This window comes from Elephantulus edwardii, unplaced genomic scaffold, assembly GCF_000299155.1.
Source record: "Elephantulus edwardii isolate Elephantulus edwardi_28Jun2011 unplaced genomic scaffold, EleEdw1.0 scaffold00127, whole genome shotgun sequence".
Taxonomy (NCBI): domain Eukaryota; kingdom Metazoa; phylum Chordata; class Mammalia; order Macroscelidea; family Macroscelididae; genus Elephantulus; species Elephantulus edwardii.
Genome location: NW_006399877.1, coordinates 1,655,153 through 1,668,074, shown reverse-complemented (window position 1 = coordinate 1,668,074; position 12,922 = coordinate 1,655,153). Strand labels below are relative to the sequence as shown.

The 12,922-nt window shown below is 55.8% G+C and overlaps 1 protein-coding gene and 1 pseudogene across 1 annotated transcript in view; one reads left to right on the top strand and one right to left on the bottom strand.

Annotated features, from left to right (window-relative positions):
• LOC102862046 overlaps window positions 1-10,701 on the top strand; it is a 40,915-nt pseudogene extending 30,214 nt beyond the window's left edge.
• A 13-nt stretch (window positions 10,702-10,714) lies between these two features.
• The window catches only part of HDAC4 (histone deacetylase 4), a 61,534-nt gene continuing 59,326 nt past the window's right edge, over window positions 10,715-12,922 (bottom strand). The window contains exons 23-25 of the mRNA XM_006893439.1: window positions 12,057-12,141; window positions 11,112-11,253; window positions 10,715-10,754 (exon numbers count right to left, since the gene is read on the bottom strand). Coding sequence (XP_006893501.1) covers window positions 10,715-10,754; window positions 11,112-11,253; window positions 12,057-12,141 — 267 coding nt within the window. The remainder of the gene's footprint in view (window positions 10,755-11,111; window positions 11,254-12,056; window positions 12,142-12,922) is intronic.

Genomic DNA, 12,922 nt, shown 5'->3' with positions numbered 1-12,922 from the left:
GCAAGGATTCTGAGGCTCCATCTAACATACTTTGGCCATGTTGTAAGGAGAGATCGGTCTTTGGAGAGGGATATCATGCTTGGAAGGGTGGAGGGCAGGAGCAGGAGGGGAAGGCCCTCTATGAGGTGGATTGATTCGGTGACTGGGGCAATCAGGATGAGTGTGTCGGAGGCAATGAGATTGGCACAGGACAGAGCAGAGTTTAGAGCAGTTGTACAGAGGGTCACTATGAGTCACAAGCGACTCGACGGCACATAAAAACAACAACCACCCAGATTCGTGGGAGCAGCCCGAGCCTTGTGGTCAGAAGCTGGCACAGATGCCCTTAGAGTGTGGTCCATCATCAGAGGACCTACTGTTGTCCACACGGAGCCTAGAACAGTCTACAGAACATAGAGAGTCTAGAGAACAGGGAGTCCCAAGAAACATGATGTCCAGAGACGTGCAACCTACAGAACACGGATCGAGAACACAGACTCTAGAATGTGGTGTCTAGAGCCGAGTCTGCAGTATGGTGCTGTAAAAGAGTGTTTACCAACTCCACAAAGGAGAACTGTCCCCATCAACAACATCAACAACACAGACTCCATTCCTGTGAGGTCAGGCATGAACTTCATGCTCCTGAGCTTCTTTCTCCTCATCCCAATACCAGTTTTACGCTTTTGTCGTATTTAAGTGTCGCCATGTCAAATATGTCCCATAGCAACCCTATGAACAAAAGATCTGAACCCTGTCTTATCCTGTGCCATTTTCACACTTCCTGACATACTAGACTCCACTGCAGCCGTCACCGTGTCAATCCACTTGGTCGAGGGTCTTCCTCTCCTTCACTGTCCCTCCACCCTTCCCAGCATCATGTTCCTCTCCAAGGAATAGCACCTCCTAGAACATGCCTGAAGTACGTGAGACAAAGCCTCATCGTTCTTGCCTCCAAAGAGCACTCTGGCTGCACCCTTTTGAAGACATATCTCTTGTTCTCTTGGCCGTCCATGGGATGATCAGTGCTCTTCTCCAACACTACAGCTCAAAGGTGTCAATTCTTTTCTGTCATCCTTATTCACTGCTCTCAGAAGCACAACAAATGTCAGAAAGACTATGGCCTGAATCAGACACACCACAGTCCTTAATCTGACATCATTACTCCTTATGCTTTACTGGTTCCCAAATCCAATGTGATAGCTCACAGACTACACAGGACCATACTGGAAAGGTCAAAAGGTTATAACCCAGGTTAGTAACAAAATAGAGTCAGGACAGCTTCCAGCATGAGTTTGCAGGCACCTCAGCCTTGAGCCTCATGGCTTTAGGCCAGTGTTACAAACCTCTCCGTCCTGGAACTTATGGCACTTGCCCCACCTCCCCCAAGTCCTCCGATATACTTCGCTGCTGGATTTGCTCAGTTTAATGGTAGCCGATCCCCTTGTGGGTTGGGAGACTAGCCAGTCCTTTGTGGATAGACTAACTCACTCGATTCAGATATTCTAGCCCAACCACATGGCAAACTCTGGCCATGGCTGGGGAAGCCACTTTGAAGACTAAACCCTTAATACTACAGGTGCCGAGGACACCCTAGGATGTAACGCCTAGCACCGTTGTCTCTAACGTGGACCCCAGAATGTGTGGCTCCTCAGTAGCTCAGAGCTGTTCACCCTTGGTGGAGCTTGCAGACCACGTTTCCTGTGCTGTGGATGCTGCGTGCGTCTTACGATCCGAAGGTCTGTGGTAAGCCTCTGTCGAGCGAGGCACCAAGTGCTCTCATGTGTCCCTACACCCATTCTGATCATTCTCACAGCATTTCAGACTTGTTCATTTCCCTGTTGCACCCTGACAAGACAGTCTAGTGTAAACACCACTTTCACAGGTACTGAAACAGAACAGAAGGTGGGGTACCTAGATCCTCTTCAATATCCACTTCACCACACACCTCGAACAGAGCCTGTAGTCTCCAGGGGAGATGTGAGTGCACAAATAAACAGGTGGCCTCCTGCGAGCCGGCAGCGTCTGTCCCACCCCCGATGGTTAGTCATGTGATGAGATGCTGAGGCAGGTGAACTGGCTGGGTCCAGACCTTTCAGCTGACAGTCATTATAGGCCGGTCAGTTCACCTCTATGACCTTCCCAACCAAGAGCCCATTGTAGAGAGCAGGCAGCCATCTCAGCCTACTCCTGGGGTCCTCAACAATGGAGTTCCAAGAGCTGGCTGCCCCCTCCACCTGGATGTAGCTGGATGACCCCAGACAGCAGAAGTCAGGGGCCTGTGCAGGACAGGCCCGGGGCTCTGGACAGCACATCTTGGTCTGGCCGGCTTCTCAGCCCACCTCACTGCCAGGCAGAGGCCGCACCTGCTGGCTCCTCTGTAGGTCTTGCCCAGTTGGGTGGACAGAGTGCCGGCATGAACAGAGAAAGGCAAGGCTCCATCAGATTCATACAGAATACTGCCAATTGCCACCCGCCACCCCGGCCGGCCTCAGCCTCTGACCTAGCACAGAGGGGGTGCTATCCAGTCCATAGGTTTTGATGCACAGGCTCTATATTAGCATGACACTGCTTCTTGTGCATTTCACAAATGCGTGTGCCATCCACATCTCCATCTGCTTGCTTTCCGGATAAAATCTATTTTGGGATGGAAGCACGCACTCCCTCCCCTGGCTTGGGAGGGTCCTCCGCTGTGGATGGCTGCAGCTGGGCTGGGTCTGTCCTCAAATCACAAAGCCAGAGGCTGGTCCTGGGGGCCTCAGCTCAGTCAGTCTAAAGCCATAAGCAAAGCGTGTGCAACCTGCAGGTGCCAGCCCCATCCAAGGTCCCCACTCTCATCTCTGCAGGGCTCAGGACCTCACAGGCTGCGTGCAGCTGACCTTGATGGCCAGCTCGTGAGTTCTCATCCATCCAAGGTAGAGATTCGAATCCTGAAGAACGAAGACTGTCTTAGCAGAGTTGTGGGGTGATGTGGTACTGCTGTAAAAACCACCACCACCACCACCACCACCCAAACAAAAACCAAACCACAAAAAGAGTGGTTTTAAAAACCAGAAACTCATTCATCCGCCGTTTAGGATGGAAGTTGAAGTTCAGGGCACATCCTCCACGGGAAGGCCTCTCTCTGCTGGCTCTGGAGAAGGGTCGTTGTCTCCTTCAGGATCTGCGGTCCAGGCCTTCCTCGGAGACCTCCCGTGGGTTGGCGTCAGTCTCCCCAGAGTCCAGAAGCTTTTCAGTGCAGGGGCCCCTGGTCTCAGGGGTGCAGTCCAGGATATGAGGACCCACCTTTTCTCTAGTGGGATCAAAGGCCTTGCAGGCCACACCCAGGGCAGGGCTGGGAGGACTCCCAGTGCAGCTGAGAGCTGAGAGCTGGGACCCGAGCCAGGGAGGACACGACCACGGCCCGGTCCAGGGCGACATGAAGTGTTCACAGAGTTGCCAGCTGAAAGATCAGCAGTTCAAGTCCACTAGTTCCTGAAGGAAGAAGATGGGCAGTGTCCTCCCATTCTGACGTCCACAGCCTCGGAAACATGAATCATCACCAAGGAGGAGGTGACAGGCCCCCAAAGCCACTTTCTTCCCGAATTCTGGAAGAGACCTCCGTGTCATCACAGAGACATATGGCCCTCATATGTCATGGCCCTCAGGGAGCGTACTGCCGAGAGGAAACCAGAAAATCAAACCCCACGTCCCTAAACACTTAGACCAGCAAGGCCCAGCCCCCACCTCTTCAGTGACCAGCGCCGCCCTGTCTTAACCCCACACCTGCTCACTGCCCTGTCGATTCCACCTCAAAGCCACCCTGGGTGACGGAGAAGCACCCACTGCGGTCTCCCAGCACTCCTCTGCCTGCCCCAGCCCATAATCATACCTGGCACAGGTCAACATCTAGTCAACCTAGTGCTGCCTCACTACAGCCCACGGCCCTGCCCCAACGTGGCCCTGCCCCCGCCCCTCCAGCCTGCCTTCAACCCTATCATCGCCACCACCCTTAGCCCCGCCCCATCCGACGCAGGCCCCGCCCACTCCGCAGGCCCCGCCTCCAACACACAGCCCTCTAAGGCCCCGCCCCATCCCACACAGGCCCCGCCTCCACCCCGCCCATCCCATCTAGGCCCCGCCCCATCTCATACAGACCCCGCCCCAGCTCTGCCTCAGCCCCGCCCCATCCCATCTAGGCCCCGCCCCATCTCATACAGACCCCGCCCCAGCGCTGCTTCAGCCCCGCCCATCCCGTCCAGGCCCCGCCCCAGCTCTGCCTCAGCCCCGCCCCATCCCATCTAGGCCCCGCCCCGCCCCTGCCTCAGCCCTGCCCGGGTCTCTGGTCCTGCCCCTGCCGTCTTGCCTCTGCCCCAGACGCCTTCTGCCCTGAGCTGTGCCTGTCCATTGGCACCCGGCAGAACATCTCCGTTGCGTTTCTTGGACTTAGCGTCACGCTGCAGACGTGGACTGTTTGGGCATGCCACACCTCGTTCGCCCATCCACGGAGAGTGGACATTGGCACCGTGTGCATCTGTCATGAGTGCATGCTCTCGGGACACAATCCAGGAACCCTCCTTGTACCCCCGTGCGCATCTCTCTTGGGTAGACACAGGAGCGGGCCCTTCGGGGCAGGTGTTCCTCCCACCCAGCCTTCTCAGCGCACAGCCTGGACTCACCTCTCTGCTCCCAGCTCCTCAAGGAGTCACCCCCCACACCACTTCCTCCCCTGCCCTGCAGATGACCCCACAGCAAGGGACTCGGGTTCACCGAGCGTCCAGGGGCTTCCGAGCCCCTAAACCCACGGAAGGCACTGCCTGACTGCAAAGCAACTCAGGGGTGCACCGCCCACCTTCTGGAAGACTCTGCTACCCAATCATTATGTTGTGTCTGCTGTGCCTCCTTCTTGCCACGGCCCCCTGGGCCTGGAGCTGGGGATTAGCCCTTCTGCTCACTCCAACACCCTGAAACAGTCGGTGCACTGGAAGGGCCGTGAGGCTGCTGTGTGGCCCAGAAGCAGGATGTCCACAGGGCAGGAGGGATTGGGGCGCTGGCTGCAGCCAAACCCGGCCTCTTGTAGAGTGTGACCTCCTAGGCCCCCAGTGGGTCCTGCTTTCATTCCTCCAAGTGCTGCCTTTCCCCAGGAGGCTGGGGAATGTATGGAGACAACTTGAATTTGAAAATTCCCATGGTCATGGTCACCCAGGACCCAGAATGCTATGGGCAGGGAGGCCTCAAGGATGTTGCTCTGAACAAGATCATCAGGTGCTGGAATCGCTCGCCCTCTGAGGGACCCACTGAGTGCTAAGCCAGGCTGTCACCATGTGGACATAGCCTGAGGGGCAGGCTGTCAGAGCGGCTGGTCTTTGCACATGGGGCATCTAATGACATACAGTATTTAGAAGTGAAAAGTGTGTAGTTGAAGCCCGAGAGCTGCAGGCTCCTGTCATGGAGGCAAGTGTACCCCACCCAGGCGTAGCGACGTCACAAGACAGGATGGACCGCTCCCCATGCAGCCTGCAGGTCAGCACTGGCTCACGTACCTCACGTTTCTCACCACGTCAGGGGTCTTTCCCCCAAGGTTTCTGGTTTTTGTTCTCAGTTTCTAAAAAGCGAATGTATCGACTGCAATCTGAGACTAGAGTAAACCCAAGCAGTAGAGACCAGAGGACAGATGGCCTTTTCTCGCATTTTCCCTGGGTCACCCTCTGATGTGCTGGTGTCCCTTGTCCAGGAGCAATCATGAAGGGCCTGAGAGAAAGCCAGGTGAGCCGACACCTTCCAGGTGTGAGCTTGAGCTGCAGGTGACGGGGTGGATGCTGTGTGGGGTTCACCTCAGTGGTATGTTGGGGTGCTCTGTCAGGGATGTGATGCTGTGTTTTCTGGGGGGGTGCACGTGTCGTGTGTACATCAGCAGGCTCTGTTGTTGTAAAGGTGACATCAGCAGCACTGTGTCAGGGGGCTGCACGCTGCATGCTGTTAAGTTGTATGCGGCTGGGCACACAGCTGGGGCTCCATACTGGGGCACACATTGTCTTTGCAAATGTGATTAAGGATCTTGAAGTGGGGTCCTCTTGGATAATACTTCTAAGACACACAGGTAAGGACGGACCATGGGAAGATGGGGTGTCACCAGAGGCAGGGAGCAGAGGTCACCGGAAGATGGGGTGTCTCAGAAGGACAGGAGCAGAGCCACGGGAAGACGGGGTATCATCAGAGGCAGGGACAGGGAGAAGAGGTGACGGAAGGATGGGTGTGGCTGAGAGAACACACAGATGTGGACAGACTGCTTAAGAGAGGAGACCTGACCCCTGCTAACAAGCTGACTGCAGCGTGCATGCGCCAGGTCTGCACGGCCAAGGCCAACCTGAAGGCAGGTGATCTGAATCCACCAGCTGCTCCTCAGGACAAAGACGGAAAATCTCCTGGGAAACCTGCAACCTCTAAAAGGCCACTGCAGGGCCAGCTCTGACTTGATGCTGAGTCAATGACATGGAACAAGAACCACACGTGCTTAAGACACGGAGAGGGCCCTGCAGGTTGGCCAGGCACTGGGTGAGGCCAAGGCCCCTCAGTGTCTAAGCTATGAGGTGTGGTTGTGTGTAGCTTATGTTTAAGTGTCTTCAACTTTGCGAAAGATCCACTGAATTACTTACCGTGAAGTCACAGAATGTGCGGCGTTGATTAGCAGCTGCGCCGGGGGACTCTTGGACTAGTGTCCACTACCTTACAGGCTTGACCTTCTGTAACCTCCCGACCGTGACGTCAGTGGACGCTTAGAGCCGAGCAGCAGACTTCAACCGTTCACCCAATGGGTTACCACCCCTCGGTGCAGGGGCGCACCAGCATCTTCTGCCCTGAGAAGCCCCTGGTGCTCCTCCTCCTGTACCCCTTCCTGGCCTCGGACCTTCATCCCTGGACCCTGTGAGGGGCCTGCTTTCCCGGGATGCTTGCTGGATTGCTGTGGTCTGTACCGAACCCGGGGGACCCGCCACACCCGTGACCTGGTCACTTTCCTGTGCCAGCCACCGTGTCCCCACAGCAGCGCCGCCCCCCAGTCCCCACCAAGCACCTGAGGCCGAGTCTTTCAATCAGGAGACTTTTAATCAACGTCAGAGACGCGATGACACGCGCCCGGGACAGTGAGAATTCAAACCACAGTGTTGGTGCCGCCCAGGGCTCGACCGCTCAGGGCAGCACATCTTAGCCAAACAGCATCAAAAAGGAACTGAAAAATCAACGCTGCGGGCCAAGGGGCTCCGGAGCCCGCGCCGCTGACGCTCACCCAGAAAAGGAAAGGGCACACGCCAGCCCCCCGATGCTCCGAGGCAGCCGGGGGCAGGCTCTGGGGTGCGGCGCCCCATAAATACAATAAGCTCTGGTATCAGAAGGTCACAAGTGCTGGATAAACTTTGTTTCCTTAATATGACAAATGTTAACGTAGTCCTGTTTGCTTTTCTTACAATAAAAAGTACAATTTCTTAAGAATAAGTTTAAGAACACGCAAAACACCTCCCGCCATTCTCTCTCAAGGTTCCGAGTTACCGAAAAGGGCCCACCCTTGTCATATGCAAATGTCAGGAGGGGGAAAGGCATTTGCCTTCCTTCCCCAAAGCTGCCGAGGGTGGCGTGCAAAATCTGTGTACAATATGAGGACATGCCGATCCAGTTCATGCAGCCTCCACAAGTAGGGAACTTAAAAAAATATAGTCATATATATTTATGTATAGATATTTATATATGTATCAATGCCCATCAAACACGAGGGCCCAAAAGTCTACAAAAAAGAAGACTGGAATGAGGACACGGACCGAGACCATAAAAAAAAGGACTGTTCCCACCGAAAGAACAAGAATGAGAGGTGCCCGTGGTCCAATCCAATTGGGAGGGGCACCCGGAAGTGCCCATCGCTGCAACAGTGGATTTTGTTTTAAAGGAAAGAAAATTGAAACACTCTGCTAAGTGGCCCTTCCAAATCAGAGCCCTGCAGTGCCAGAGGGCCAGTCCGGCGGGCAGCAGGGCAGGCGGGCCTCGGTGCCCGGTGTCCCTCCAGGGGATAAAGTGCTCACTCGCTGACCCCCAGGCCAGAGCCCTGAAAGAAGAAAAAAAAGGCTGACGGCCACACGCACCAGGGGGAACTGGCTTCCCTCCTGCTGGCCCAGAGGGCAGACGCCAGGGACAGACACATGTGTCTTCAAAAGAAAACAAAGGCTACATGGTAATGCTTTAAACAGGCTTTGAGGGGCTGGAGTGGACCACAGAGAAACAGCCCCGTCAGGCTGCTGGCTGGGAGAGACCAGAAGTCCACCCCACAGCGGTCATCACAAGAAATGAGACGACGGGCATCTCCCGAGCCCCTGCTGGCGGGATCAGGTGGCCATGGGGCACGCAGACCAGAAGAGGCAGCCGGCTGAGCCCTGCCACTCAGCGTGGTGGGTAGAGCTGAGTGCCTGGAACTGAGGGCCGGCGTGTGGGGAAGAGTCAGGTACACTCGCCATGTGCCCCTCAGTGTCGGACCACGGTGCACCCCGTCATCTGCACATCTCTGGGCTGAGTTCCAGCAAGCAACAGAAACCGCTGTACCAACTTCCCCAAAGCCACTGCTGCCCGGGATGTGTCCTTCAGGGAGCATGGGTGCCTGGCCTCCCTCCCACAGGGCTGGGCTCAGTCCACTTGGAAACGAGACCACAGCCTCAGGTGCTGGAGAGCATAAGATACAGTAAAAAAGAGCCCGTCCCCAAGAAGAGGAAGAGGAGCAGGGCTGTGCTGGCCAGTGGGCTGTGCTGGCCGGTGGGCTGTGCCGTCCCTCCAGGGACACGGGGCAGCGACCGTGGGCTCGCAGGGGGGTAACTCGGCCTGTGACGGCCATGCTCCAGTCACATGCATTGCTGACATGCTGAAAAGGTCTTTGGAAAACCCAAGTTCAAGTTCTAAACTGAGAGTGTGGTTAGGGGCATAGAAAAGTTAAGTCACTAAAGCGGACTGGCCACACACTCCCACGGCCTTCGGCTGCCAGTAGAGGCCCTGGCAGCAATGTGCCAAGCGGACCAGTGCCCTGGGACAGCTACATGGAGGCCCGTGACCCTGCCGGCCACTCGGCCTCAGTCTGAAAACGGGCAGCTCTCTGCTCGTTGGACAAAACAAAAACAGAAACAAAGTGATCGTCATAAAAAAACCAACTCTGAAGATTGAAACCAACAAACAAAGAAAAATGTACAAGTCAGAATTGAAAAAGGAAAGGAAAAAAATGGCCTTTACGCCATGACCAGAAAACCGCTGAACGGTGAAAAAATATGTCAAATTCACAAAACAATGCGTATTCAGGATCTTTTGGTGAAAAATTCATACAAAAATCAACAAAAAATTTATATCCTTTGCTATAAAAACTCATTAGGTGCGTTATGTGCACGGAGGTCAGGCCAGGAGACAGGGCCTCGTAGAAAAACAATGAAAACAAAAAGTACAAACGTGGAGGGTAGTTGCCCGGTGGTGTACGTGTTGGTGATCTGAGAAGCTATCCAATCGAGCTAAAAAATATGTGCGTTTCAAACCAGATCCCTTTCCGTAAGCACCTTTGTATTTAAATTTGCAAGTCGGTCAGTCACCAGGGGCCTTTGTAACCTGCACTTCTTTCATATATATGTGTGTGTATATATATATATATATTTATATTTTTATATTTACTTCTTTCTCTATAAATGCATTATAAATATTTTATCAAGATTTCATAAGAATCAAGTTTCTTAGTTTGGAATACACTGGAATATATATTATACATATGTGTGTATATATATATATATATATATACATACACATACATACATATACATATATATATATTTATACCTAAGGTTTAAGCAATACTTCATGCTACTTGCTTTTCATAAAAAGCGTTCCGGTGGAAACACTGCAGAGTGCCTGGGACATGCTTGACAATCAGATGGGGGTACTCCACTACACGTGACGTGAGAGAAAGAAGACTTTGGATTCATTCAAATTTGTTGCATTTCAAACCCCACCAGGATCAGCCACAGTTGTTTTTGAGCAACTACCTGCATTTCTTGAACAGCAATAGTGAGGCGAGGGCTCCCGGCGGCCCGTCCTGGAAGTGCGGGCGGCTGCTCCTCACCGGACACTGCGGGGCCTCACGGCCGGGGACAGTGCCCCGACTCCGGCTGGTCAGTTTTTAAGGCATTGTTCCTCAGACTTCAGAAAACCCAGCCACACAAATCCACCAGAGCAATAAAAGAAAGGCACAAACTCGCATCTTCTCATGGCTTCCAGAAACCGAGCCACGCCCGGGCCCTCGCTCCTGCTTCTGTCCAGTTTTATTTGAAAGGTCCATCCACTCGGTCCCCCACCCACTGCAGCTCCCCGTGTGCCCACGGTGGCCACAAGTTGCGCCGGAGCCCTAGAAAGTGTCCTCTTAAAAAAAAAACAGAAAGGAAACCGAAGCAGGAGCCACAGGGCTGGCCGAGTGGTTGCCGTGGAGACGGAAAGCTGGTAGTCACCAGGGTTAAGCACCAGTTTGGTCAAGTCTGCTGTGTCAGATCTTGGATGTCCTCGTCCTCGTCCACTAAGTCGGGCGGGGCCCGTCGGTCCCGCGCTGGCGGCATCTGCTCGGACGAGCGGCCACACCAGCTGTGCCCGAGGCCTGCGGCCCACGCTCCGGACGCCTGGGAGGATGCAGGCGGACACGGGAAATATTCTTGGCTGAGCTTCAAGACGGAGACAGACAAACAGTAGAGGAGACTCCAGGCTACAGGGGCGGTTCCTCCTCCATGGGCTCCTCCTCGGGTCTGCGGGGTCCGGTGGGAGAGAGGCCAGCAGCGTATCACAGGCGGTGCCCACCCACACACCCCCGCGCTCTGCCCCCTGGGCTCCCTGCAGCCTCTAAGGGTGGTCATGGCCTTGAGCCGAGCTGGACTAGGGTCCAGGTGCCTGTCCCGGTCAGCTCTGTCCCCAGACCCTACACCCCTCAGGGTAATTACAGTCTCAAGCAGCAGAGCCGGACCCGGATCCAGGTGTCGGTCCTGGCCCACCCTGTCCCCAGACCCTTACAGCCCCGAGGGTGGTCACAGCCTTGAACAGAGCTGGACTAAGTGCAGGAAGCAGAGTCCATTTGCTGGGCCCTGGCCTGGGTGGGAGCGACTCACCTCTTCTCAGCAGGCTTGACACCCACGGACAGCGAGGCCATGGCGCTGACCGTCTCGGCCTCCTCGTTCTCGCACTTCTGGGCCTCCACCAGCGAGTAGCCCACAGTGGACGCGGCACGCTGCAGGGAGCGCCAGTACTTGCCTAGAGAGAAAGCAGCGGTCAGTGGGGCATGACCAAGCCCGTGACCCGCGCAGGCCCCGAGACAGCATCACTGCCCTCGGCGTGTGACGCAGGGCGCAGCTCTGACCCGAGCCGTGGCATCCGCCAGCACTTCCTGCTCCTGCCAGACAACGAAGAAGGCAGGCGAGGTTCCACTGACGCTTCTAATGAACACTGGCTGGACCCTGGACTGTCCGGAGAGCCAGTGCGACCAGGGGGCTCCTCAGACGCAAGCGTGCTACGACTGTCCATGGACTCGGGCGTGTTGCCAGGAGGGTTCATTCCCTGGATAAGGACAAACGCTGGAAAAGGCAGAGGCTGAGCTAACAGCAAAAGCTCCTCAGTGCCGGGGTGGACGCATCGGGTGGACGCACAGGATGGACGCCCGGTGAGGCGCCTGCGGGCTGGGGTGGGGCCGGGCAGGGTCCTGCTGCCCACGGTCACTGTGTGTAGAGCTGACAGACGGAGCCTCACACAGCAGCACCCCCTCCTCACGCCCCAGGCTGTGAGGTGAGAAGCCGGAGAAGCTGGCCCATGACAAACCTTTCAAGCTTGGAGATTGCTGCCCCAGAGAACGGGGCCTACGCAGGTGTGACCGGGTCCCTGCCCCTTCCTGCTGTGACCGGTCCTCGGGTCGCCCCGCATCTCCCTCTTAAACCTGTCAACCCTGAGCGGCCACATCTGCTTGGGGACGTGAGCACACATTTCTGAGCGTCTGTCAGCTCTAATCAAATCCGTTATCCTGAGTCTTCTATGTCTACGACCCGTCCCAACGCAGCACTCACTGTGGATCTCGATGACCTTCTCCATGGACCGGACGGCGTTGGCATTGGGCCGCTGCTGCAGCGTCTTCTCTGGGAGGGGGTCAAGCTGGAGGGAAGGGCATGGAGAGGTCAGTGGTGCCCCTGTGGTGAACGGGCAGTCTCCGCCAGCACCCGGATGTGGTGGACATCCACCAGAGAGGAGGCTGCCTGCACACAGAGTCCCCCAGGAGAGGCTGGCCCCTGAGGACACTCACAGGACGAACTGCCACGGGGGGGGCCTGGCCTCCCACCCTCAGGCGTGCCGTGCACAAGGAGTTGGCCAGTGTGGTGTCTAACAGAGGCTCCATGGCGTCCTGGGACAGGACGGTGGCTTCAGGGACATCTTTCCCATCTCTGGGCTTCTAAATGAAAGTACTTTGAGCTGGACCTCTTCTGACAACAGACGAGTGCCACATGGCACTAAGTCTCTCCCTGTAGTCGGGACCCTGATCCAAGCTGAGTACATGGACAAGGGGATCCAATCAGGCCCGACCCACAGAGCCCCACGTAACTGATGCTCACTCTCAGTGGGCCCCAATTAGGACCCTCAATCTAAGCTGAGTACACAGGTGAGGGGTGTGATCACGTCCACCTGACACACGCCTGACACGCACGCTCCGCCCCACGGTGCCCTCTAGGTGGTGGACCTGCTCAACGACCTGCTGTCAGAGTGCAGAGCATGTGATGGGGAGAAGACTGTGTCGGACAGAATTCTGGCCAGTGGTCCAGCCCCACATCCTCCAGGGTGAGCCATGGTGACTGCAGGCTCTGACAGCTCACCCCAGGTGGACATGGCCGCAGCTCATCCCAGGGCTCACCCCCCAGGTGGACACGGCCGCAGCTCACCC